Here is a 27,534-nt window from a genome sequence, read left to right as displayed (position 1 = left end):
TTAAGTGTTCAAATAAAATATTTATTTTTAAAAAAATGAATTCAGGTAGAAGAGGAAGGCCCTGCAAAGGAGAGAGGATTGGCCAGAGAGGTGGGAGTAAAACCACGGAGCCCAAGAAAGGACAGCATTTCAGGAAGGGTGGAGTCCACAGTTATGTCAAATGCTGCTGAGAGGGGTGTGGCTATACATCAGAGAATCTGTGTGTGAAGCTGACAAAGTCGTTTTGGTGGAGTGTGAGGACAGAAGGAGAAGTGAAGAGAAGCAGAAGTGGAGGTAGTGTAACCCGAAAGGGAACCTGGCCCTTAGTGGGTTTGCCTAGGGCTGGCTGGTAGTGTATGGGTTCTTGACTTTGTGCAGGAAAAACTTTACAATACAAGTCCAGCCCTGGCCGGTTTGGCCCTTGGACAAATGAGTTGCAGGTTTGATTCCGGCCAAGGGCACGGACCTCGGTTGCTGTTCGTCCCTAGCCCTGGTCGGGGTCATGCAGGAGGCAGCCAGTCGATGTGTCCCTCTCACATGGATGTTTTTCTCTCTCTCCCTCCCACTCTGTCTGAAGATAAAGAGAAAAATATCCTCGGGTGAGTGTTGTGGCGCGAGAGAACCGAGAGACCACCAGAGCCAAATTAAAGCCAAATAGAGAGCAAAGCTAGCCGGCGACTCATCCTGAGTTCTTGGAGACCAGCCCTAGGGCCTCCAAATGTTGTGGCATGACAGAGTCAAAGAAAAGACCACTAGAGAATTGAAGTCCAAATAAGAGCCATTTATTGGCCAGCTGGCGTCTGATTCCGAACACCCCTGTGACAGAGTCTTCGGAATCAGCCCCCGTATGCTTTACTACATGCCTTTTATACCTTACTGAAAATAGGATCTTCTTGATATAATGCCCAGGGCACCCTGGCCGGTTTGGCTCAGCGGTTAGAGCATCGCCTGCAGACCAGAGAGTCCTGGGTTCGGCTCTCACTAAGGGCACATACCTCAGTTGCAGTTTGTCCCCGGCCCCAATTGGGGTCGTGTGGGTGGCAACCAGTCGATGTGTCTCTCTCACGTTGATGTTTCTCTGTCTCTCTCCTGCTCTATCTGAAGATAAGTGCAAAAAAAAAAAAAAAGATATAATGCCCAGAGCTACAACAATGCTGTATTGAATTAGTTTGCCTTGCAGATAACAGGAACACCCAGGCACACCCAGGAATACCCAGGTATTTCAGGTATTTCAAGGTACATTGGGTCACACTTAGCCCAGAGCTGCACAAACACAATGCAAGCCTAATTCCTTGAGATTGTGGGGAAGGTCGAGTCTCTGACTCAAGACCTCCAGACTTTGTGGACTCTGTCAGACATGTAGCCTGCTCCCAACAATTTCTTGGTTCGGGGAGTATTCCAATTTACTGAGGTTATTTTGACTAAACAGATTCAGCTAGAGGGCATACGGTGACTTTCCCAATCATCAATTATAGAGCAGCACAGTAATTTACCAATCATCAATTATGGAGTTATAAACATGCCAGCACAGTGAGGATTTGAAAAATAATAAAAATAAAAATAATTTTAAAAAAAATGAGCCTGGCTTGTGTGGCTCAGTAGTTGAGCATCGACCCATGCACCAAAAGGTCTCTGGTTCGACTCCAGGTCAGGGCACATGCCCAGGTTGTGGGCCCAATCTCCAGTGGGGGGCATATAGGAAGTGGTGTAAAGGACAAACACATGATCTTGCCCCCTGGATTTTAAGGGAATGGCAAGAACTATCTGCTAATAGATAACCACTGCATTGTATAGATAACCATTGCTTTGTGTACACAGAAACTGATTGTTCCCTCAGGCATAACAGCTAACTACAAATATCTGCTTCTGTACGTCTTGCTTGCTCCCATACCCTTAACCCAAATTCCTTAACAGGGGCTAAGACAACTATATGAGCAACCCACCCCCTGAGCTCGGGGCTGCTCTCTCCTCTGAGTAGAATGGGACAGTCGCCGCGTGGCTAATAAAGCTCTCTTCATTTGAACCCAGTTCGGAGTCTGAATCTGGTCTGTCTCGTTGGTCTACAACAGTGTCCAATCTCTGTTTTCTCTCATTGATGTTTCTATCTCTCTCCCTCTTCCTTCCTCTCTCTAAAATCATTAAGGGGGGAAAAAACACAATAGGAGTCCAGGTGAATTTTAGAAGATGTGTTATCAAAGCTGAAGACAGTGAAACAAGGAAAAGCCTAGGATAACAGGAGAGGGATTAGGTGGGGAAATGAGTCTAGGTGGGGCTGCTTTAGTTTACTAAGAGGTCAGAGATAAGGAGCTCTTGGGGACAGGTTTAGAGGGTCTGCCCAGGAAGAACTGCTGCTGCCCATTGCTGCCCTAGTTGCAGGCCTTGGGTCTCTGAGTCTTTAGAAGATGCATGCCTGTGTGGGAAGAAAGAGGGGAGGGGAAGAGGAAGGCGTGAATGTGCTCCAGGGAGAGAGAGCACACTGTGGGACCTTCGTTTTGAGGGGTTTTAAAGGCTGGGAGTTGTCTGGCCAGGTGTGGCTTAGCGGTTGAGCATCGACCCATGCACCAAGAGGTCACCGGTTTGATTCCCAGTCAGGGCACGGGCCCAGGTTGTGGGCCAAATCCCCAATGGGGAGCATGCAGGAGGTGGCCAATCAATGTTCTCCCTCATCGATATTTCTTTTTATTTTTTTGGCTTCTAGATTGTAATTTTAATTACTTTGAAAGAACATGATTTAATACCAAATGTTTAAACACTCATTATCATTGCTAACCTGTGAAATCAATATTATTTATATCTGATTATCTATACAAAACTCATAGATTTTTCTTTTGAAAAAGGCAGTAGATATCCCAAAGAATAAGGGAGAGACTACTAAATAAAGGTCATGTTTACTAATCTAGCACCATAATTCCAGTCTTAGGACCTCCCAAGCAGCTGGAAGGAGGAAGAGAAGAGGTGAGGATGTTGGAAAAGTAAGGACAGACAGTTCTTAACTTGTGGCCCCATTTGTGCTCGAAGCAACGCAGGGTCTAGCAAAGGCTCATACTGGAGATAAGACAGAAGCTTTGGTTCAGATGTAGAGGAGGCCCTGGAGAAGAGTAAAGCCAGGACTTCCAGGAGGCGGCGCTGGACTTGGCCTCATGAACTAGGGGGTTTCTTCTTGGCATCCAAGTCCTTTTTAATTTCTTCAAGTTTTTTTAGCCAGGTTTGGTATGTCATAATTCTGAGCCAGCTACATTCCAACCAGGTTGCCAAAAGTAAATCCAAGCAGGAACTGGAGCATGATGTCAGTGAACTGGGAGCGAAGGGTGGTAGCAGCTCGGTTCTCATCCATATTTCTCTCTCTCTCTCCCTCTCCCTTCCTCTCTCTCTGAAAATCAATAAAGAAAGAAAAATTTTTTATTAAAAAAATAAATATATTTAACACATATTCAGCCTCCACTTAATTAGATTCTCAGTTAATCAGAGCACAGAATAACATAGGGAAGGAATTTGGACTAATTTTTTTTTTTTATCCTCACCCGAGGACATTTTTTCATTTTTTGTTCAGATAGAGTGGGAGGGAGAGAGAGGGAGAGAGAGGCAGAGAGAGAGAGAGAGAGAGAGAGAGAGAGACATCGAGTGAAAGGGACACATCAAGTGGTTGCCACCCGCACGACCCAACCAGTGCCGGGGATAAACTGCGACTGAGGTACATGCCCTTAGCGAAAACCAAACCCCAGGCTGACGCTCTAACCGCTGAGCCAAACTGGCCAGGTCTGGACTAATTCTTAAATTCCAATCCAGTGTGATCTTAGAAAGTGTCTAAACCTGCCCTGGTCGGTTTGGCTCAGCAGTTGAAGTGTCAGCCTGTGGACCAGAGAGGCCCAGGTTCGGTTCCCGCTAAGGGCACATACCTCGGTTGCAGTTTGTCCCTGCCCCAGTTCAGGTCATGTGGGAGGCAGTCAGTCGATGTGTCTCTCTCAAATTGATGTTTCTCTCTCTCTCTTCCTCCCTCTCTCCATCCTGCTCTATCTGAAAATAAATGCAAAAATGTCCTGGAGTGAGGATTAAAAAAAAAAGAAAAGAAAGGAAGTGTCTAAACCCAAAGAGCCACTGTTTCCTCATCTTTCAAGGGGTGATGGATATCCCTGGATCTGAGATGTTTGTAAAGCTCTGATAGCACCTAGAACCTGGAGCCTATAAGGAGGTTGTGGGAAATTCAAACAGAACGAGACAGAGAGCCTCATACTTGAGGTTTTAATTGGGAGATGGTGATGCAGGGCCAGTGTTGCAGGATTTTAAACATGCGGGACATTTATAGCATTGGGCATGCGAGTATTCCTGTTTCTGCCTGAACTGAAAATGAGTTTCTCTGCTAGGCATCCAGGCCCAAGAGCACCTTAAATTTCTAATTAGGAAAAATGCGAGGTTATTTCTGAGGCCTGGACCAGTATCTGACTACCACCGATACTCAATAACTGATTAAGGCAGAATGGGATCTGGGTGACGGGAAGAGGTGGTGTTAGATAAATGAAAACTGCCGGAGAGAGCCCGAGCAAAACCAGCGCCCCGGGATTTTGACGTCGCTATAGGAACTCCCTCGCCACACGCACCCACCGGAGAACTCCAAGTCCCACAAGGCCCGTGGCTTCCCCGCCTCAAGGGGAGGAGGGGCAAGGCGAGGGCGGCACCGGCTGTTCCTGTTTTCTGAAGCGTGATTGGCTCGTGGCTCTAGAAGGCGACCAATGACCGCTCTCGGAGAAAGCGGCGAGACCAATATGGCTTCCTGCGCCTGGTGACGGTTGAAGAAACAGTTAGGTCTCATGGAGAAGCCACGGGGCATCGAGGTGAGAGGGGAAGAACTTTTGGTGTCTGGGAAAGGGAACCCCGGAGAGCCTAGCTTGGGGGGACCCTTCTTTAGGCCTTTTAGCGACGCCTTGCGTGTGGAGGGCGGAAAGATGGATAAACTGAGGCTGCGCAGGGCCAGAAGCGACTGATGTTGCCTTTTGGTCCGATACTGCTGGGGCCCCACGTCTGGCAAGTAGTTGGGGATGGAGAACTGGGTTGGGGATCGGAGAGCTCCCGAATCTTCGTCCTTCCTGTCGCGTGGTCGTGTTCTTTAGGGACTGTGAGGCCTGTCACATCCTGGGGTGACGTGAAGGGAGATTCGAGTTTAGTAAACACTCCGTGTCTAGAGCGTTCACGTGCATTATCTCCCATTATACTCACAACAGTCTTGTGTGATTGTTTCGTTTTTATGGTGGAAGCAGCTGAGGCTGAGAGAGGTGGTGAGGCTCACCAGGAAGTTCACACAGCTGTGAAGGGGAGGAGGCTGGCGCTAAGTCCGCAGGCTCCCAACTCAGCCTGTTACGCCTTCCCACAATGCTACAACCTGTAACCCACGCACTCTTTAATCATTTGGCTTCTGGTCACCTTGTGTTTGAATTCGGTTTCCTTTGTAGCGCATTTGCATGTGTAGTTGGAAATATAAAGTGGACTAGCCCAAAAATTCCACGAGGGTAAAAAAGAAGAAGAAGAAAGTAGAGAATAACAATAATAGCTCACACTTTTAGAGCAATCACTAACTGCTGGAAACAGATTTAGGCTTTACATATGTCATTCTTCCAGTCTTCTAAAGAAGACTTGTTATTATCTCCATTGCACTAATGAAGAAACTGAGAGCAGCACGTTTGTCTTGCACCAAAGCAGTTAGTGGCACACCCAGGATTCAGACCCAGGCAAATCTGGTTTGAAACGCCATGCTTTTAACCAGTAATAATTGCCAACATTTATTGAACATTTACTATGTGCAAGTCACTGTTCCCAGTGCTTTACATATATTAATTCTTACTTTTACCCCAAAGCCTACAAAATAGGTGGCATTGTTCTCATTTACAGATGGGGAAACTGAGGCACTGAAACATCAACTTGCTGCAGATTATACAGCTAGTCAAAACTAGACATGGGCCCTGGCCTGCAGACCAATGAGTCTCAGGTTCGATTCAGGTTAAGCGAACTACCGCGGTTGCGATTCGTCCCTGGCCCTGGTTGGGGGGTCGGGCGGGAGGCAACCACTTGGTGTGTTCCTCTCACATCGATGTTTCTCTTTCTCTCTTCCCTTCTCTCCCTCCCACTCTATCTGAACAAAAAATGGAAAAATATCCTCAGGTAAGGATTAAAAAAAACACTAGACATGGGCCACGCTGGTGTTGCTCAGTGGATTGAGAATCCTCCCATGGACTGAGTGGTCCTAGTTGGATTCCTGGTCAGGGGACATGCCTGGGTTTCAGGTTCAATCCCCAGTGGGGGGTGAGGCAGCTGATCGATGTTTCTCTCACATCGATGTTTCTCTCTCCCTTCCTCTCTCTCTCCACATAATCAATATAAACATACTGAAAAAAAAAAAAAAAATAGCCCAGCTGGTGTGGCTCAGTGGTTGAGCATCGACCCATGCACCAAGAGGTCGTTGGTTTGATTCCTGGTCAGGGCACATGCCTAGGTTGTGGGCCAAGTCCTTAGTGGGAGGGCATGCAGGAGGCGGCCAATTGATGTTCTCTCTCATCGATGTTTCTATTTTTCTCTTTCCCTTTCTCTCTCTAAAATCAATAAAGAAAAACAAAACAAAACAAAACTAGACATGGAATTTGAACCCTGACTTAGAACCCAAACTTTTCACACCTTTTCTGTTATATGCCAGGTCAATTAATATACAATATCTCATTTACACCTCACATCCTGTGAGCCAAATATTTTTATAGATGAGAAAGTTGAGGCACAGAGAGGTTAAATGACTTGTCCCAGACTCCCAGATAGTTAGGCTCAGAACTAAGTCCATTACAAATATCATCAAGTGCATACTTAATTTTTAAAAACTTAGTTAAAAAAAAAAACTAAGTCCAAAGCTGTCGTACATACCATTATGCCATAACTAGTATGTCTTCTGCCTTCCAAATCCTTCTTATGGCAATCTGGGTCCCAAATTAACTTTTCTCTGACTTAAATTGTTTTTTAGGACACTTTGCATTCGTCTTCAGATAGAGTGAGAGGGGGAGAGGGAGGAATAGAGAGAGAGAAATGTCAACATGAGAGAGACATATCGACTGGCTGCCAGCCCACTCGACCCCAACCGGGGTGGGGGACAAACGGCAACTGAGGTACCTGCCCTTCACGGGAACCTAACCCGGGTCTCTCTGGACCACAGGCCGACGCTCTAACCGCTGAGCCAAACCGGCCAGGGCTTAAATTGTTTTTGAATTGAGGTTATTTTGGTGTACATATACGGAAGGGGGAAGAATAAATTTCTACTGAGTTCAGTTCCAGACCACCACAATAAAGCAAGTTGTAATCTTTTTGCTGGTGGAGGGTCTTGCCTTCAATTTGTAAAAATTGCAGCATCTGTGAAGTGCAATAAAGCAAAGTGCGTTAAAACGAGGTGTGCCTGTACAGTTTTCCCTCAGTGTCCATGGTGGATTGGTTCCACAGACACCAAAATTCCTTATATAAAATAGCATAGTATTTGCATATAACCTGCACACATCCTTCCATATACTTTATTTATTTATTTATTTATTTATTTATTTATTTATTTATTTATTTATTTTTTTGGTGCATGAGTAGAGGCTCAACCACTGAGCCAATCCAGCTGGGCCTCCCATATACTTTATTTATTTATTTTTTTATTCTCACTCGAGGACATTTTTGCATGTATCTTCAGATAGAGCGGGAGGGAGAGAGGGGGGAGAGAGAGAAACATCAATGTCAGAGAGACACATCGACTGGCTGCCACCCACACAACCCTGTTAGGGCTGGGGACAAACTGCAACTGAGGTACGTACCCTTAGCAGGAACCAAACCCAGGACTCTGGTCCACAGCCAGATGCTCTAACCACTGAGCAAACTGATCAGGGTTCCCATATACTTTTAATCATTTCCAGATTACTTATAATACCTAATACAATGTAAATGCTGTATGAACAGTTATTATACTGTATTGTTTAAAGAATAATGAAAAGAAAACTTAAGTCTGCACATGTTCAGAATAGGTGCAACCATCAAAGGCCTAACTATAGGCTACATGTCAGCAACATTGTAGCTTAAAAAATATTTCCTTTTTTTTTAATAGTTTTTTATTTATTTTCTTATCCTCACCCGAGGACATTTTCCATTTTTTGTTCAGATAGAGTGGGAGGGAGAGAGAGGAAGAGCGAGAGAGAAACATCTACGTGAAAGGGACACATCAAGTGGTTGCCACCCGCACGACCAACCAGGGCCGGGGACAAACAGCAACTGAGGTACGTGCCCTTAGCGGGAGCTGACCCCTGGTCTCTCTCGACTGCAGGCTGACACTCTAACCATTGAGAAAACCAGCCAGGGCTAAAAATATTTTCTTTATGTGAATGTGGAACCCACTGATATAGAGGGCAGACTGTATACATCTTTTCCAGAAAGTTCTCATGAGGCACCTCACTTAGGATATTTTTAAATCATTGTATTCTATTTGAATTATATAAAATATCATAACTTACAAATCCACAGAAGGAGGTTGGTTAATTCCTAAAACATGTTTTTTTCTGTCTTGTTAAGCTATTCTGTTGAATTATGGTTGAGAAGTGTATAAACAAGAGGAATGATTCTGGCCCTGGCCAGTTTGTCTCAGCGGTTAGAGCGTTGGCAATGAGTCTCGGGTTCGATTCTGGTCAAGGGCACATACCTCAGTTGCAGTTCATCCCTGGTCCTAGTTGGGTTGTGCAGGAGGCAACCAGTATCTCTCTCACATTGATGTTTCTTTCTCTCTTTCTGTCTCTCTCTCTCATCCTCCCTCCCTCCCACTCTATCTGAAGATAAATAGAAAAAAAATATCTTCAACTGAGGATTTATTTATTTATTTATTTTTTTTTTATCCTCACCTGAGGACATTTTTCCATTTTTTGCACAGATAGAGTGGGAGGGAGAGAGAGGAAGAGAGAGAGAGAGAGAAACATCGATGTGAAAGGGACACATCGAGTGGCTGCCACCCGCACGACCAACCAGGGCCGGGGACAAACCGCAACCGAGGCACATGCCCTTAGCGGGAACCGAACCCGGGTCTCTCCGGACCGCAGGTGGATGCTCTAACCACTGAGCCAAACTGGCCAGGGCCTCAACTGAGGATTTAAAAAAAAAGTAATGATTCTGGTGTTTGCAAAGGGGTATTTGATTCTGCCTGCCATTCTGCCCAAAAGTGTTGACTTGACCAAGAACTGGAAAGGGAGCAATCTGCAACAAGCCATGATTCCTGCCTGGTTTGTGTCATTCTTTCTTGCACTAGGAGATTCCTTCTTCAGAACCAATGGAGGAAGAAGAGGAAGATGACGACTTGGAACTCTTTGGTGGCTATGACAGTTTCCGGAGTTATAACAGCAGTGCGGGCAGTGAGAGCAGCTCCTACCTAGAGGAGTCAAGTGAAGCAGAAAATGAAGAGAGGGAAGCAGGGGAGCTGCCCACCTCCCCCCTGCATTTGCTCAGCCCTGGGACTCCTCGCTCCTTGGACGGCAGTGGTTCTGAGCCAGGTGCCTTCAGAGTGTCCCTGAAGATGGGGAGGTTTCAGGAGGCTGTGGAGGAAGAGGGGGATCTAGGCAGAGGTGTCCAGGTGTAAAGGGCTATTTGATGTTAAGTGTAAGGGATGAGATGTCTAAGGACCTGTGAGAGAGACAGAAGCATTCCAAGAATCCCTAGGGATCATTTCCTCTGCTGCAGTCTGATTTCATTTACTCTTTCATACAACTAATTTTATTCAACACATATTAGGTGCTTGTCATTAACATGGTGCTACTTTTACATTTGTGTGAACAGCTGATGGATTTTTTTTTTTTTAATCTTCACCTGAGGATATTTTTCCATTTTTTGTTCAGATATAGTGGGAGGGAGAGAGACAGAGAGAGAGCGAAACATCGACGTGAAAGGGACACATCAAGTGGCTGCCACCTGCACAACCCAACCAGGGCCGGGGACAAACAACCGAGGTACGTGTCCTTAGTGGGAACTGAACCTGGGTCTCTCTGGACCGCAGGCTGATGCTCTAACCACTGAGCCAAACTGGCCAGGGCCAGCTGATGGATTTTTAAGCCTGGATATTGAGAAGATAGGACACCCAAAATGTTCTCATTACTATTTGGGAAGTAACAAGAAAGAGCTTGTGGGTTGGAAGTGATAGAGAGAGAAATACAGAATAAAGTGACTCCTGGGTAAGAGGATTGGGGTGGGGGTGTACAGATAAGCATCCCTATGGAACCTGGCTGGGTGGCTCAGTTTGTTGGAGCATCATCCTGTACACCAAAACATGGAGGGTTCAATTCCCTGTCAAGGCACATACTTAGGTTGCAGGTTTGATCCCTGGTCTAGGTGCATACGGGAGGCACCACTTGATGTTTCTCTCTCACATTGATGTTTCTCTCTCTCTCTCACCCTCTCTTTCTCTCCTTCTCTCCCTCTCTCCCTCCCTCTTCTCTCTAAAATCAATAAACATATCCTCAGATGAGGATTAAAAAGAATCCCCATGGAACATATGGAAGCCAGTTGGCTTCTGTGATGTGATGCTTGGACAGCTGCTGGACCTGTGTCAGGGTCTCAGCATGTGGATTGCCTGCAAAAAGAGGTCTGTGAGGACACTCCTGTTCTTTGACGCCTAAGCTCTAGAAAAATTATCTAAGACTCTTTACCAGTTGAATCTTATTTTCTTTCTATTCATGCTGTCTTCTCTTCTTCCCTCTCCTTTCATTCATCTCTCTCCCTTCTGTCTTCTAATTATTCTCTTAGAATCTTAGACCTTTACAAACAGAAAGGTCCTATAGACACTATGTAGTCCAGGGTTTCTCTGTCCTGGATGCACATTAGAATCTCTGGCTTGGGCACTTTTAAAAGCCCCCACATGATTGTAATGTGAAGTCAGGGTTGCGGCACTGAACTAGTTCAGTCTCTCTATAGATGAGAAGACAATAGTCTCAGAAGTTAAATGACTTGGGCACTTTTTTTCCTTTTTTCTCTTTGCAAACTTTCCAACACTCATGTGTTTCCTCATGAATTTTCTTTAGCCTCACTGTTGACACATAGCCAAGAGATGCCAAGCAGCTTATCTTAGGCGAAAGAGATTCAGGACTTACTTACCTGGTTAATGCAGTGCCCAGGTTTTGAAGGGTCCATTATTTTGTTTTATTTGGGGTGACTGTATCAGGTGAGTCATGTGCTAAGTTCTCTTCCCAGCTGTCTGTGAGATGTGTGGTATCGTGGGTACAAGAGAAGCCTTCTTCTCCAAGACCAAGAGATTCTGCAGCGTCTCCTGTTCCAGGAGCTACTCCTCCAACTCCAAGAAAGCCAGTATCTTGGCTAGATTACAGGTGAGAGGCAGTCACTTGGGAAGACCCTTCCTGGAGCCCAGGGTGCTGAGACAGGAACAGCCAACTGATGGCAAGGGGCCCAGAGGGCTTGGGAAAGACCTTGCTTGTATCCATCTGAAGTTGTAAATTTTCTGATATTTATTATCATATCAGAGTAGAGGGCAGGGAATCTATTTATGGAGCTCATAACTTGCAGATTCCTGGAGCGTCACGCACTTCATTCTCCACCCTGGGGAGGTTCAATACGTTTTCAACAAAACGCCCTTGGTCCTTACACCACAGTTTTCAGCTTTATAAATATTCTGAAAGGAAGCTGGGAATGAGCCACAAGGTGGGTTTAGATAGTTGACGCCTCATCTCTGACTCCATGTCATAGGCAGTCACCCAGAAAGTCTTACCAATCTCTAGTTAATTATTGACATTCACGGAAGTTTTAGAAATAGGAGGATTCTGATATGTTGTCTAATCCATACATTAATTGGTAAGTATGCTGAGGTCCAGAGAGGAATAATGGCTTATGTAGGGTGGCCTGTGGGATGAGGGCAGCAGAACAAGACTGGAAGCTAATCTCAGGTGCCTGGCCTTGTGTTGTTTCATGCTGTCTATGATTGCTGATCACACACTGGTTCTCAAACTCGACTGCATGTTGGGATCACTGGAAAGGTTTTTAAAATATTGATGCTTGGGTCTTACTCCCAAAGATTCTGATTTAATTGGGACAAAATGTGGCCTGGACACAGGGGCTTTAAAGAGCTCCCCAGGTGTTGTTAGTGTGCAGCAAAGCTTGAGGCCTCTGCTCTGGCATCTATTGCAAGTCAGTGAGCCAGGCCTTCTGCTCGGTGCTTTGTACACTTGCTCACCTTCATGATACAATTACTGTTGTTTTGTGGACTGTAGTCAAGGCACAGAAAAATCCTTCCTCAGTGAGCTGATAATTTTGTTAATAGCTACAATTTGGAGGTACTTACTAAGGGCTTGGCACTCTCAGTCTAACCAATGATCTCTAAAAAATGAATTTTTAAAAATTCCTATTGTAAAGGGTCAGAATTATTTAGTAACTTGTTCAAAGATACACATACAATTGAAGAGCCAGGATTTGACCCCAGGTCTATGTGGGTTCTAAACCCACATTTCTACTACACCGATCTCTCTAATAAATTCTCCGGGCCCTTCTGATCAGTGCTTAAGTTAAAAATTACTGACCGGATCGGTGTCCTTTAACTTTGGGGGAGGACCCCTGTGAGCACCTGATGAAAGCCTCTTCAGAACATCATGTATGTACAGAATGTTGCCTCCTTCAGTTCACGGATCCCACTGAAGCCCATTCTCTGCCATAAGTCTGTAGAAGCGCAGGGATAAGTAATGGCTGATTCAAGCCACTAGGAAAAGGTTTCTGGAGGAAGCACAGGTTTAAAAGATGGAACAGGTGTCCCTCCTTGCCCTACTGCTCTGCCGCCTGTCCCCAGAGAACCAGAGAGAAGCCCTGATTGAGTGCCAAGCTCATACAGTGACTCCCATCCTTGAAACCTCTCTGAGCTAGGCATTGTTATTGGTATCACCTTGATTTACAGATGGAGAAACTGAAGCCCCAGAGAGCTTGGCCCCATGCCAAGATTTAAACCTAGGCAGTCTTAAGTCCAGAGCTAGGTTCTTAGCCAATATGCTACACACATCCTCTCCTCCCTTCAGGGCAAACCACCTACCAAGAAAGCCAAAGTCCTGCACAAAGCAGCCTGGTCTGCCAAAATCGGAGCCTTTCTCCACTCACAAGGGACGGGACAGCTAGCAGATGGGACACCGACGGGGCAAGACGGTAAGCGGGCAGAGGGCTGTGCTCAGGAGGCTGCTGAGCATGGGGATGGAGTGCCAGGGCTGGGTGGCCCACTCTAGGAGTGAGGAGTGGAAAAGATGGCCAACTACTAAGTGCCCTGACCCAGGTTTACTGTGGATTGCGTCTTCCTCACCTGGTGGGCATTGTGGAGATTACTACAGAAAATCCCTGCAATCACCCTGAAATGGCAGGACCCCCACTGATAATTCAAAAGCCATGTATTAGCCTCTATTGTTTTGCATTGATTCTAGCCCTATAGTTTCTCTTCCCTGGGGCAGTGGAAAACCAGACCTATTTGGGAGAGGGGTGGTGGGATAAGAAAAGGAAACTCTTGAGTGTGTAGCAATTTCTGAGCAAATTGAATATAAGCACAAAGCAACTCCGCCCTAGGTGGTCTGAGTTTCTGACTGAAATCCAGTTCCACAGGCACAAGAGTTGGAGGGGCCTGGGTGGATGACTGCTCACCCATTTAAACTGGCTGTAGCCAATGACAAGTCAGGGGAGGGCTGAACAATGTAAGCCTTTTTTCTTTGGGGGAATGTTTCCTCTATTCCTGAGATCCTGGCAGCCTTTGGATAAGGTCCTGATGGTCACTAGTGGGGCATGAATGAGGACAAGTGGCTTCCCCATGCACTTGGCATTGAGATGCTGCTGTGATGGGAAAGGGACCTGCTTCTCTAGGCTCCTCAGGGGCCAGGTTCCCTGGGTGGCTACTGCTTGAGCTCCCAGACTCCACTGTCTTCAACTCTTCTTTTCTGTTCTGCAGCGCTGGTCTTGGGTTTCGACTGGGGGAAGTTCCTGAAGGATCACAGTTACAAGGCTGCTCCTGTCAGCTGTTTTAAACATGTGAGTGCCCTGGACATGCCGGGGGGGGGGGGGGGGGGGGCTGGGTGCAGGGAACCCAGATGCTCAGCACCCATCTCACCCAGCTGCCTCACAAGCACTGTTCCAGGCTGGACATTGCATTGGCACCGCCAGAGAATAGTGGTGGGTGTGGGTGGTCGAAGCTCAGCTTTGCAACTCCTGTTACCTTTGTGTTCACTTCTCTAAAGTCCTTCCTCCAACCTTCACTGAGGGCTTCTAGCACTGTGCTTCCCCTCTGAGGTTCCCACTTTGCTGTTTACATAATGGAACTTTGTGCTATGTCTGAGCACCAAAGCTGAAATCCTTTTCTGTTTCACCATTTTTCATGTTTTTCCATTGAAAGCTTGGTGCTTCTGAACTATCCTGGGCCTCTTGGTCTCTGGGGGGCAGAGGTGGATACCTCCTGGAGCCCACATCTGCAAAAGGCTTTCTTGACCCCTGTCATTGAGAAACACTGGCAGGGTGTGGCCCTGAGGGCGGGGCTCGAAGGGGCAGCACTGATCCAAAACCCCGGAAATCCTGGAGGAGGCCTCTTTATTCTGGGAGTCCTCTCACCAGAGTAAACCCATCTCCTAGCCTCTCCTTTCTGAACTGCTACTGACCTCTGCAGGGTGCCCTGAACAGTGAGAAGTTGGCCTCAGCACAGCCTCATACTCCTGAGTTGCTGGTGAGGGTGCGCGGCTTTCTCAGTCGCCCCGAATTCTCTGGCCCTCCTGGCACTGGCGTTTTCACTGCAGGGGCGTTAACATCACACTTGCGTTTTACGCATCTGATTCCTGTGCTCTGAAGAAGCCTGTCCCTTGTGCCTGGATAGCCTAACCATTTCCAGGTCCTATGATGAACCCAGTCTCTGGCCAGGGAGATGGGACGAGATACCCCAATTGGCTTAATGTAAGCTGAGAAAGAAGAAAAGGTGATTTCCCCAAAGGAGAATCGAGGTGCCACTGGCAGCAAAGTGAGGATTAGTTATTGGGAAGGCACCCAAAAAGCAGTCCATTGCTGCCAGGGGCACTTTAACAGGACGAGAGGACCAGTTGGAGAGGTGGAGAAAGAACATGCCAGGGGTAATGTGTGGGTGGACAGCTGTGTGAAAGCTGGCATGGTGATGGCTGAGAGGCCAGGGGGTCCTGATCCTTACTTCCCAGGCTTGAATGACAATTGAAGGAGATGATATTTGTGCCAAGAACTGCTTGACACATGGTAAATACTAGCAACAGTTATGTGTCACACAGGCTGGCACAGGTTCGATGTGCTCAAGATGTTACAGCTAGGAGGTGGTCCTGTAAAGACTAGTACTCAGGGCTGTCTGACTATCACCCCTGCCCACTCGCATCTATTCCCTGACTCTGCTCTCCAAGGACAGCAGACACATTCTGCTCATTTCTTCACCCCTTGTCCCGTGCCTGGCTTTCCGCATCCAATGACTGATGCAAAAAGGCGAAGGACGCAATGACTCATGAAGCCATGAGGCCAGCACTCTTCTCTGCCAGCCCAGGCCATTCACTGTTTCCCTTTCTTCTCTCGTCCCCACCCAGGTCCCGCTCTATGACCAGTGGGAGGATGTGATGAAGGGAATGAAGGTGGAGGTGCTCAACAGTGACGCTGTGCTCCCCAGCCGAGTATACTGGATCGCCTCTGTCATCCAGGCCGCAGGTGGGTGTTCCGTTGGCTGAAGCAGGGTCAGGGTCTGGAGATCGGCATCTTTAGATGGGTAGGCAATGCTGCAGGCAGAAATTGGCTTCATAAAACCAAAAAACCCCACCTGCTGGAGTTTCTGGCTTCCTTGCAACCCTACCTTGCCTCTAAGGGCAGTGCCCTTAGAGGGTACTGCCAAGCTTGGTGAGTTTGGTAACTCCCATTTTTTAAGTTTATTCCAGGGATAATCAGACTCTAGATAATTAATTCTCCCCATTATGCCATATTGCTTTCCAAGTAAGTGACATGGGTTTGTTTTGGCCATGACTCTTGTGGACAGCGGAGACCACGTTGTCTGGAAGGAGTTCTTGAAGTGGGCAGTGGAAAGTCCAGTGTAGGCTGCAGAAGGAGCAAGGCCTAAGAACATGCCTTTCCCTATCCCACCCTCTCTCACTGGTGCTCTTTTCATCTTTCCAGGGTACCGAGTACTGCTGCGGTATGAGGGTTTTGAAAACGACGCCAGCCACGACTTCTGGTGCAACCTGGGAACTGTGGATGTCCACCCTATCGGCTGGTGCGCCATCAACAGCAAGATCCTGGTGCCCCCACGGAGTGAGTTGATGAGAGGTTCTGTGTGCTGATTTCTGCAGGGCCTTTGGTAGGAGGGGTGTCCTCTGTCTTAGGTTAGGCCAGAACAGAACCCACTTGCCTTCTTTGTTCCAGAGGCCCTGTGGCAGCTCCAGGTTGTAGAGCCTGGTTCTATAGGATGAAGTGATTGCTAACCGGGAAAAGGCAGAAATAAGTTATTCAATATCCTCAGCTGATCTCTGGGGCAGCTCTGGCGCCCTCTGTCGATGGGAGTGTTGTTAGCGTGTAACCAGGAATCTTCTGTCTTGCAGCCATCCATGCCAAATTCACTGACTGGAAGGGCTACCTCATGAAACGGTTGGTGGGATCCAGGACACTTCCTGTGGATTTTCATATCAAGGTCTGGCAGTGAGCCCTTTGGGTCTCCTAAGTGATCTCCTTCCTGCCCCCTCCCATTTTATGTGCTTCCTGCTACTCATTGGAGTATTCTTCCTAAGGCTCCTTGTTTAACAATCTGTAGCGGCTCCATGTTTCTCAAGGAAGGATGGTGGTTCCTGCTGCCTAACAAGGGAGGATGTTAGCTTCCTCCCCACCCAGGTTCTGATCTGGCCACATTGACCACACCAAATTGTCTGCCATTTGTCCTTCCAGACCCTTACCTTTGCTCATAGAATTTTTCAATAGATTGTATTAAGTGCTTGTTGAATACAAGGCACTGTGGGAATATAACCCCTGCTGTCCAGGACTTTCCTATCTGGCAGAGGACATGAAGTCATGTCTATAAATAATTGCAAAGTAGCCTTGGTTCTAACCCAGGGCTGTGCTTCAGAATCACCTGTGTGGCATTGAATTTTTGTTTTAGCCTCACCTGAGGATATGTTTATTACTTTGAGAGAGAAAGAGAAACATTAATCTGAGAGAGAAACATCAATCAGCTGCCTCTTCTACATGCCCTAACTGGGGATCGAATCCATAACCTAGGCATGTGCCCTGACCATAAATTGAACCCATAGTCTTTTGGTGCACAGGACGATGCTCCAACCAACTGAGCCACCCAGCCAGGGCTATATGGCATTTAACTTTAATTATTAAAAATTATTTAGTTTTTTTGCCCTGGCCGGTTTGGCTCAGCAGTTAGAGCGTCGGCCTGCGGTCCGGAGAGACCCGGGTTCGGTTCCCGCTAGGGGCACGTACTTCGGTTGCAGTTTGTCCCAGGCCCTGGTTGGTCGTGCGGGTGGCAGCCACTCGATGTGTCCCTTTCACATCGATGTTTCTCTCTCTCTCTCTCTCTCTTCCTCTCTCTCCCTCCCACTCTATCTGTACAAAAAATGGAAAAATGTCCTCGGGTGAGGATAAAAAAAAAAAATTATTTAGTTTTTTAACCTAAAAATTCATACACATGGTAAAAATCAAAGGGATCTCAAGGGTACAGAGTGAAGACTTAAGTCTCTCCCACCCTATAGGCCAGGTCTCCTGCTGTGGGGCTCGTTCCCCTAAGTGGCTGGGCCAAACTTCAGGTCTCCTGACCCGGATGCTCACAAGTGTGCTTCCTTTGTTGTCCGGGTGTCACAGCAGTGAGCAGGGGAGTGCAGGGCAGGTGCTGCCATGACACTAAATTGAACTGACTTTGTGGCATCGGAACAGGTATTAAGGAGGCTTCATGGGAAAAATGGCATTTGAATTTGACCTTGATGGATAGGGTGGAAGCCAGCATTGAAAAACAAGGATGGAGTGGAAGTTGGGGCTATCTCGCCCATAGCCCCGGCCACCAGGTGTAAACGTTGCTGTCCTGGACTTTCGCTTATGGACAGCTGTCCTTTAGCAAGGGTGGTTCCGAGCACCTCAAGGAGGCATTTTCTGATTTTTTCTCTCTAAGTAGAAATGATTTTTCTCTTCTTTGAACTCAGTGGGTGCTACCTATTTGCTATATGTTGTTAATGATCTTTTTTTTTTTTTTTTTATCCTCACCCGAGGATATTTTTCCATTTTTTTGTACAGATAGAGTGGGAGGGAGAGAGAGAGAGAGAAACATCGACGTGAAGGGACACATCGAGTGGCTGCCACCCGCACGACCAACCAGGGCCGGGGACAAACTGCAACCGAGGTACATGCCCTTAGCGGGAACCGAACCCGGGTCTCTCTGTACCGCAGGCCGACGCTCTAACCGCTGAGCCAAACCGGCCAGGGCGTTAATGATCTTTTTATATTCTCTTTCCAACAAAACCGTAGGCTTTTTCTCCTGTATTTCCCATAGTGCCTTGCACAGCTAATAGATTTGCCATTGAAGATGGTCATATACTCTTTCTCAGCTGGCTCTTAAGACAAGACAGATGATTTTGGTGGTGCAGGCCACTGTGAGTATCAAGGTGGCCTCTTTTCTGCCTAAATTACAAGGAGTTTGACTCTGGTGGCAGACCAGGGTTCCATGTGAACCAGTCAGCAAGCATGCGTTTACTGTCTGTCACCTGCCCAGTTGTGCAGTGCATGCTGGAGGGGACACAAACACAGCTGCCTGTGAAGATGGGGTAGGGAGGATAAAAAGGGGTGGGTTTGTGGAGGAAGCTTCCATCCACACGTGCCCTTTGATGCCTGCAGTATGGTCTGCATAGTAAAGCGTTTTGAATGAATGACCCAACAGCCAAGATCTGGTGTGTGCCCGTGTTTGTTTATTGCTGGGAAAAATCATGAACTGAACACTAACTTTGTGCCTAGTTCTATGCTTGGGCTGAGAATGCAGACATGAATCAAACCAAACCTAGCTTCTGTCCTTACAGAGCTCACGTTCCGGTCGTGACCATTAACACGAGCAGTAAAGTGTTGCTGGGTTGTGGGCTGCACTGGGGGGGGGGGGGGGTGTGCAGAGGAAAAGAATGTGTCAGGAGAGGCTGGGGGAGGAGGCAGCCCAGAGAGACCCAACCCAGGCCTCACCCTGCATCTCACTCTCCTAAATGTGCCAGTCAGGCATTTGGTGGTGGGGTGGTGGATTCCAGCCCTTGAGTTGAGGGCTGAGGGTCTTTGGGGGCTGCTTTGTGACTGAGATACTTTCCCTGCTGGTGGGATTTGAAATAGGAAAGCTCAGACCCCACCGTGCTGAGGCTGGGGCTGATTCTCCCTGAGTCAGCAGTGCCCTGGGTTGAGAGAGCCCTGCAGAGCTCACTGTACTGGGTCCTCACCATAGTTACAGCAAACAGAGCATCTCTTGCCCCTTTACCCATGCCTGCCATCAGGGCTCTCTAGAGCAGCTGGTGGGCCTGTTGGTCACTGTCCCTTGCTGGATCAGAGGGGGACAAGGAATTGCTACTGAGGTGCCATGAGCCACAGAACCACAGCCCAATGAGGCCAGAGCTGGAATTAGATGTATGAAAGCAAAGGAGGCTTTCCTGTGCTATCAGCAGGGGGCTGGGAGGGAGAGGGGAGTGTGGGGTACCTGTGGGATCAGAGTGCAGATCCCTGAGGGAGTATAAGGCTGGATACTGGGACCAGGTTCGAGGCTCAGCTCTGGCACTAATGAATGTGTGACTCTGAACAAGTCCTTTGACCTCTCTGGGGCATCTGCTTACTTAGTCTGAAAAGGGTTTTGTAATTCCCATCAGACTGACTTACGGGCATCTTGGTGTTCACGCTGTAAGCTGCATGCCTTCTCAGTGTCATCCTAAGGACTTGGAGGCCAGGGTTGAACCTGGGGACAGGGGGCTCACTTCTTGACTTAGTGTTCAGGGTGGCCCCACCCCTTTCCCTGTCCTCTGGTTACTTTTAAGAGACAGAGCAGGAAGGAGGTAGGAGGACCCTCCATGCTCACAGTAGGCCTGTGTTCTGATGTTGCAGATGGTGGAAAGCATGAAGTACCCCTTTCGGCAGGGCATGCGGCTGGAGGTGGTAGACAAGTCCCAGGTGTCACGGACCCGCATGGCTGTGGTGGACACAGTAATTGGGGGTCGCCTACGACTCCTCTACGAGGACGGCGACAGTGATGATGACTTTTGGTGCCACATGTGGAGCCCCCTGATCCATCCAGTGGGTTGGTCCCGGCGTGTTGGCCATGGCATCAAGCTGTCAGGTTAGCAGAGCCCCAGGCCAGCATGACCCCGGGCTCTGCTGCCCCAAGGCCTGGGTGGGAGCACCTTTATACCCCACAACAATGGTCTGGTAGAGGTGATCGTCTCCACCCTGCCAATACTATGGCCCAGAGAGGGTGAGTGACTTGACAAAGTCACTCAGCTTGTAAGTGGTAAAATTGATTTGGAACTAGAGACTCCAGGTCTCATCTTCTCCCTTGTCACACGGAAAGAGCCGGGTTCTTAAGGGCTGAATAGTTCTATGGAGAGTGTCTGACGTTTTCGGTCTCCTAGTCTAGGTGGGGTGGGGCTGAGATGCAGATCGGAGCATATGCAGGGCAGCACCCACATTTCTAGGGGAGTGTAGCAATGGCCCTGTTACAGCCTTCAACTCCCTTCTCTCCCTCACTCCCTCTGCCATGTCCCCAAAAGAGAGGCGCAGCGACATGGCCCACCATCCCACCTTCCGGAAAATCTACTGTGATGCTGTTCCTTACCTGTTCAAGAAGGTGAGAAACAGTCTTTGGGCACTTTCCTCTTGACCAGGGGTCCATTCTAGGCCTTAGGACCCTGGTCCTCCCTGTTGCCTTCCGAGGCCTATGGCAGGTGAGGCCTGCTCCCCCCAACCTTCACTTGGGCTGACCCAGCTTCCCCACCTGTCCTGTTCCTTTAAGGTTCGAGCTGTCTACACAGAAGGTGGTTGGTTTGAGGAGGGGATGAAGCTGGAGGCCATTGACCCCCTGAATCTGGGCAACATCTGTGTGGCAACCATCTGCAAGGTGAGCCTGTGGCTGGCCCTCCAGCCTCCAGTGTAGCTTTCTCAGGGGACGGAGCCGGTGCAGAGCCCTGCACTCCATGTCCATCCACACCCCAAGGCTGGCTGCCCCTGGAGTACCTGATCTCTGTGAGCAGGGGACTCACCTGCTCCTTGCTCAAAATCTGCTTTCATGTCATGGTCCGAGGCACATTGAACAGGCGTTTATTTATCATCACCTTCCTGGTCTGAGCCTGTTCTTGTGTCAGGTGTAGGCCCTACCTTGTCACCTCCGTGGGGGCCTTCCCACAGCCACATGCCATTTCCTTTGGGTGCTGGCCTAGCCGAGAGCCATACCAGGCTGACTTTGCTGCAGCCTGAGGAGCAGTGACATTGGCCCTCCTGGGGGACAAGCTGATGTGTCCATGTGACTAATATGACTTCCCCAGGCAGGGGCTGTGTGCTTACTACTGAGAACACAGTGGCAGAAAGACAGATACAGGCCCTGTTGGCAGATTGCTGCCCGGTGAGGAAGGTCAGTCATCCCACCAGCGCAGGTTACAGAACTGCCGGGGCTCTGGAGCAGCAGCTCAGGGAAGCTGACGTCTAGCGCTGGTGGGATCCATGGCCTCGTGTCCCCACCACAGCCACCTTGCCCTGGGCTGGGGGTGCACCGCTCATGACACCATGTTCTCTATCTGCCCCGCTTCTACTCCTCCACCCTCAGGTTCTCCTGGATGGCTACCTGATGATCTGTGTAGATGGGGGGCCCTCCACAGATGGCTCGGACTGGTTCTGTTACCATGCCTCCTCCCACGCCATCTTCCCAGCCACTTTCTGCCAAAAGAACGACATTGAGCTCACACCTCCGAAAGGTAAGACTGGCCTGACCACACTGTAGCACCCCTGTGGTCATGTGCTCCTTCCTGGATGCCTCCCACTTCCCCTCCCTACACATCTCTTCTGCGCCTCCAGGGTACGAGACACACACTTTCAGCTGGGACACCTACTTGGAGAAGACCAAGTCGAAGGCAGCTCCATCGAGACTCTTTAACATGGTGAGGAGACCGAGGAGCGGCCGGGCTGGACTCCGCCTGGCCCTGCCCACTGTCAGGAGGATCTCCTGCTGAGATCAGCCACTTCCAGGACTAAGTGCCGGCTCCGACATAGGCACTGCGCCCAATAGTTCAGCGGTCCCTTCCCCACTGGGTCTGGTGCTTGGGCACAAAGTACAGATGGTCAGAGGGACCTTCCCCCTCAGGCACTCTCAGCCCTGCTCCTCCCCCCAGTTCTGTCCCACTGGGGCAGGGAGCTGGCTGGCAGGCTCACTGCCTTCCTCCTCCTCCCCAGGACTGCCCCAACCATGGCTTCAAGGTGGGCATGAAGCTAGAAGCCGTGGACCTGATGGAGCCCCGGCTCATCTGCGTGGCCACAGTGAAGCGGGTGGTGCATCGGCTCCTCAGCATCCACTTTGACGGCTGGGACAACGAGTATGACCAATGGGTGGACTGTGAGTCCCCGGACATCTACCCGGTCGGCTGGTGTGAGCTCACCGGCTACCAGCTCCAGCCACCTGTGGCCACAGGTCTGGCTTCTTGCAGCCCTCAGGGGCTCTTGACTTTTCTTTTTTCTTCCTGCCAACCACTCCCCCTGCCCCATGCCCACCTCATCCTTTGGCATGAGATTGAGAAGTCTCCTGGACCACCTTTGCTCCTGACTTCTCTGTCTCCCTTTCCCTCTGGCCCACAGAGCTCCTTCTTTGATCTTACCCACTCTGTCCTATGCTCGGGCCCTTGTGCACCCAGGTAAACTACCCAGGTCCCTCGAAGAAGCCCTGGTGATGAGGGTGGGAAGGGACAGCTGTTCTCCAGTCCCTCCCCAGCCCCTCCCCCATTCTCATTCCCCAACTTTGGCTTTCCTTCTTGGGTGTCCCTAGTGTAAGGGATGCTAGTGAGGGGTGGGCAGTCTCAGGATGTCCCTCTACTTTGTGTCCTGTCAGAACGCCTCTCACCTCTGTCCCTGTCTTTCAACAACAGAGCCAACCACACCTCTAAAGGCCAAAGAGGCCACGAAGAAGAAAAAGAAACAGTTTGGAAAGAAAAGTAAGTGGTGCTCTAAAGCAGCCTGGCTCGTGTCAGACTTGGGATCAGCTGGGACCGTGTCCCTGGGACCAGAGCTTGCGGGTTGTTACTTAGGTAGTGAAGACAGTCCCTCTGTCTCTTCCCCTTGCTCTTTGGCCCCACGGGCCATCATCCTGTCTTCAGAGACCCAGAGCATCATAGGGAGTCTTCAGTCCCTGGCGGTGGTCAGGATGCCCAGGGAAGAACAAGATGTTGTATTTGAGAGAGAGAAGGGAAGGGATTCCATCCCTGCTGTCTCATGGCAGAAACTGGCGCCTCTCGTGTGCACAGTTGCAGGGTATGGAAGTCAAAGGTGCCGGAGGAGCCTGGCTGGTGTGGCTCAGTGGTTGAGCGTCGATCCATGCACCAAGAGGTCGCCGGTTCGATTCCCGGTCAGGACACATGCCCAGGTTGTGGGTCCAATCCCCAGTGGGGGGCATGCAGGAGGTGGCTAAATCAATGTTCTTGCTCATCGACGTTTCTCTCTCTCTCCCTCTCCCCTCCTCTCTCTCTAAAATAAGTAAAGAAAAAAAAAATTTTTTTTTTTTTTAAATGTGCTGGAAGCCCTGGCCGGTTTGGCTCAGCGGTTAGAGCGTCAGCCTGCGGACCGGAGAGTCCCGGGTTCAGTTCTTGCTAAGGGCATGTACCTTGGTTGTGGTTTGGCCCCGGCCCCGGTTGGGGTTGTGTGGGTGGCAGCCACTCGATGTGTCTCTCTCACGTTGATGTTTCTCTGTCTTCCTCCCTCCCTCCCGCTCTAGCTGAAGATAAATGCAAAAAATAAAAATAAAAAGGTGCTGGAAGAAATGCCATCTGCTCCCCAGGCTGCCAGTCTTCCCTTCTACTCCCCTCGGGTGGGAGCAAGGGCAGCCACAGAGCATCAGGGACATTTCCCCAGGCGGGGCCCTACTCGCAACAGGTCCTGAGTCCAAGAGGAGCTTAGTTTGGGGCAGCAGGTTGGAGGGGGCAGGGAGTGGGTGAGGGTGGTGGCAAGGTGGTCTCCATGACCTGGCTCCACACAGTGAAGAAATGGGTATGGCCACCCAGCAGGATTAAGGTCAGGAGAGGGTATGGAGGGCTCTGAGCCTTGAAACATAGGGCCTGAGAGGGGATATCAGAAGTTCAAGCCAATCCCCCAAATTGGTACTGTCCCCTCTGCTCTGCTGCCCAACCACTGGATGAGACCCAGTCTTCCTGCCATACATGGATATAACTCTAATGAGGGTTTAATTTCATTTTTATTCAAAGGGAAAAGAATACCACTGACCAAGACCCGGCCCCTGAGACAAGTGTCCAAGAAGCCGCTGCTGGATGAGGCCCCGAAGGCTGCAGAGATCTCGTCGGGGCCCGTTCCCGATGAGAGTAAGAGCCCCTGGGTGGGGCGGGGCAGGGCCGGCCTGCTCCAGGGCTCAGAGACGGCCCCTCTTCTTCCTCACCTGGACACAGAAGAGTACAGTCAGTTTTGAAGGGAATTTTCTGGGCACCGAGCACCCTTCTCAGACCACTGGGCTGAAGAGCTTCCCAAACGCCCACCCCAGATCTGAACGGAGCTGAGTAGCTCCAGCCTGGCCTCTCCGTCTCTGCCCCCGGCTCGTGTGGTGGGCAGGGTGGGCAGTGGAGGGGCAGGTGCCATGTGACAGGGCCTGGGCCTTCTCCCCACCCGAGATCCTGAGCCCCCGCCCTTCCCAGAGTTACATGCACAGTCTCTCTCTCTCCCGCCCCACCTCCTCCCTCTTCAGTCATTGCTGTGCGCGTGAAGGAAGAGCATGTGGATGCGGCCACACCCGACAAGGCCCCGAGTCCAGAGCTGCCCGTTTCCCTAGAGAACATCAAACAGGAGACAGACGACTGAGCCACCCCTGCTGCCGGCCTGGCCACCTAGGAAGCCAGCCAGTGCTCTGTCACCACCACCTTCCACCCCACTTTAGTTGGAGACTGAGCCTTTTTGCATAAATTCAGCCAGCTGCTGAGGCTCCGTCACTGAAGGGCCAGCCGGGGTCTCCTCTGACCCGCCCTGTGACCTCTGCCCTCTTTGGCAAGGCCTAGTGACTGGGGCTGCCTGAGGTCCTCACAATGGTCTGTGAGTGGCTCCCTCTCCGTCTAGAGTCCCCGAAGCTCTCCCGTCCCGTAGCCCCCTCCACACCCACCACACCACTCAGTTGCCAGGTGTGGGAGGCCGTCGCCCAGTCACACCACAAAACAAGACTGAAGTGTGTGGTGTGTGTGTGTGCCTGCCCAAGCAAGTCACATAAATAAAGACCTGCAGCAGCTCTTGAGAGGGAGACGGTCACCTGATGGGTGGTGAGTGGTGTGATGAGTCTAAAAATGGAACCAAGTGGCCTGTCTTGCCTCCTGAGTTGGTGCTCTGCTTCTAGCACCCCAGAGAGGTAGAGGACCCCATGTAGACCCTTCTCTGGCAGGCAGCTGAGAAGTGACCAGGATGTGGGTTTCAGTGACTTGTGAGGTGGCCTTGACCTATTGGCATGAGCACCGACTCCCATTTCTAAAGGAACAGTGGAATAGAGGTGGGGTCTGCTGCCTGGGTTGGGGGCTTGCAGGGGCCTAAGGAGGGAAGGACTAACAATAGGCCATACCCTTGGGGAAGATCAATGGTGGATGGAGTCGGGGGCGGCGGGAGAGGCAGGTCTGCAAGGCGAGCTCAGCCCCACCTGAGAGGCAGACTCTCCAGCACTGAGCTTAACCTGCTCCAGAGGCCAGCTTGGCTGGGACCTGTCCTTTTCACTTCCCTTCTGTTAACCAGGGTCAGGTACAGCCCTGCCAGAGTCACAGGGCTGCGACGGGAGTGGTCAGCCCTGCTGGCTGAGATGACCCTGAAGCAGCTCCTGGGTGGAGGGAGAAGAGGGGTAGCAGGACACACTTCCTGGCTCCCTGTCTTTCATTGTCAAGTCCTTAGCTCCTTAGCATAGACTCCTGCTGCTCTCTGAAATTACATTCTAGTTCACCTAGTGTTCACCAAAGTACAGCTTTTGTTTTTCTCAGTTTCCTTTGAAACTGCCTCCTTTTTGATCAACAATCCCGTCTCTTCATTAATTCCCACTTCTGGAACCCAAGGCAGAAGCTGCAGCCTCGGCCCATTCCTCTGATGTGCAGAGAACCCCACTGCTGGGGGCGGGTCTGCCTTAGGCTGCAGCTGTGCTGGCCCGGAGTCCCACCGCCTTCTGCTGTGGTCTGGGCTGGCCACAGGGGGTGCTGTCTGCTCAGGACTGGGCTATCTGTGTCATCCCAGAGATGGGGTGACCAGCCCAAGGGGAGCCAATTTTCAGTTCACAGAGAATTTGGTCTGGTCTTTGCTGAAGGCACTAGGAGCCCCATATGGTGCAGAAAAGAGGCCCCAAAAGAAGCCTGTTGGTACAGCCTGAATTCAGTAAGTGACTATATTTAGAACACAAGCCGAAAACAGCGACAGGTCTCTCATATACATACCCCAGACTTAGGTGGTGACTGGCTAGTGGCACCAGCCACTGGGGAGGAAGATGGCCCAGGTGTGCACTCTGGCTCCTGGGCCTGCCCATGGAGCCCTCCTTTTGTTGGGGGTAGTGTGTCCAGCACAAGTGACTTCCTTGCGGTTGTGGGGTCCAATTCTGCCTGATGAGCTTCTGGGGAAATGACTTGTATGGCATTTTGGCCTTTAGTTCCTTCTTGAATGAAGAAGTGATGCCTACAGGTGCTATGGGCACAGAGGCCCCCAGATTCCAACAGTGGAGCTGGAAGATAAGTTTAGCTGCCACTCAAGCCCTGGACTGGCCTCTCCAGACAGCCAGAGGGGGTGTGTGTAGACAGCCGCACTGCCCAGGGGTCCATTACTTGAAAATTTGTCAGATGTTTGTTCCTTACAGCAGTGTGTATTCTGATATGCCACCTCATAGTAACAATTACAAAGTGAGTTCACATGTGGAGAGAACAATAAAGAGTAAATGTCGCCTGTCTCCTGAGTGTCCATCTCCATAGCAACCACACATAGCCTTATTTCTGCCCTTTCCCTCCCCTAAGACTGAATTCCCCAAAGGCCTAGCTTGTGTCTTGTCCCTTGGACCCTCTGCACTGGCCTGGCACAGTGAGTATATGACATGAAAATGTCTATAACTGTTGTGTTACTGGGGCCTAAAGGCCAATTTGATGTGTCACAGATGCAAGAGTTGACCTCTGGGACATTCTCACTCCGGGCACAGAATGGACCTGTGTCTCAGCTCCCTTGGATAGTATGGCGGCGGGGGGGCTGCTGGCTGGGCAGCATCCTGAAGAAACTACACCCTGCTCCACCGCTTGACCTGCGGTGGTTCCCGGTGTGGATCAGACCAAACCCAGAGGCACCTCACACCTTTCCTGTCGCCCAGTC

General features: G+C 49.9%; 1 protein-coding gene and 1 pseudogene across 4 annotated transcripts; one reads left to right on the top strand and one right to left on the bottom strand.

Annotated features, from left to right (window-relative positions):
• Positions 1-234: 234 nt before the first annotated feature.
• Positions 235-27,114, top strand: L3MBTL2 (L3MBTL histone methyl-lysine binding protein 2). 4 transcript variants are annotated; one of them, XM_036251664.1, is made up of 17 exons: positions 235-273; positions 9,269-9,509; positions 11,200-11,333; positions 13,023-13,146; positions 13,931-14,010; positions 15,564-15,681; positions 16,141-16,275; positions 16,563-16,651; positions 20,077-20,308; positions 20,739-20,815; positions 20,981-21,085; positions 21,788-21,935; positions 22,036-22,118; positions 22,411-22,645; positions 23,097-23,162; positions 24,426-24,539; positions 24,917-27,114. In XM_036251664.1, the coding sequence occupies exons 2-17, from the start codon at positions 9,290-9,292 to the stop codon at positions 25,027-25,029; spliced, it is 2,073 nt and encodes a 690-aa protein (XP_036107557.1). In that variant the 5' UTR covers positions 235-273; positions 9,269-9,289; the 3' UTR covers positions 25,030-27,114. The 4 variants fall into 4 exon arrangements, with proteins under 4 accessions (XP_036107557.1, XP_036107556.1, XP_036107559.1 ...); XM_036251663.1 differs by lacking the exon at positions 235-273 and adding an exon at positions 4,732-4,808; XM_036251666.1 differs by lacking the exons at positions 235-273; positions 24,426-24,539; positions 24,917-27,114 and adding exons at positions 4,736-4,808; positions 22,810-22,865 and having other exon boundaries at positions 23,097-23,161.
• Positions 3,118-3,262, bottom strand: LOC118623885 (annotated as a pseudogene).
• Positions 27,115-27,534: the final 420 nt, after the last annotated feature.

This window comes from Molossus molossus, unplaced genomic scaffold, assembly GCF_014108415.1.
Source record: "Molossus molossus isolate mMolMol1 unplaced genomic scaffold, mMolMol1.p scaffold_m16_p_10, whole genome shotgun sequence".
NCBI classification, from domain to species: domain Eukaryota; kingdom Metazoa; phylum Chordata; class Mammalia; order Chiroptera; family Molossidae; genus Molossus; species Molossus molossus.
This window is presented reverse-complemented; position numbering and strand designations above follow the sequence as displayed.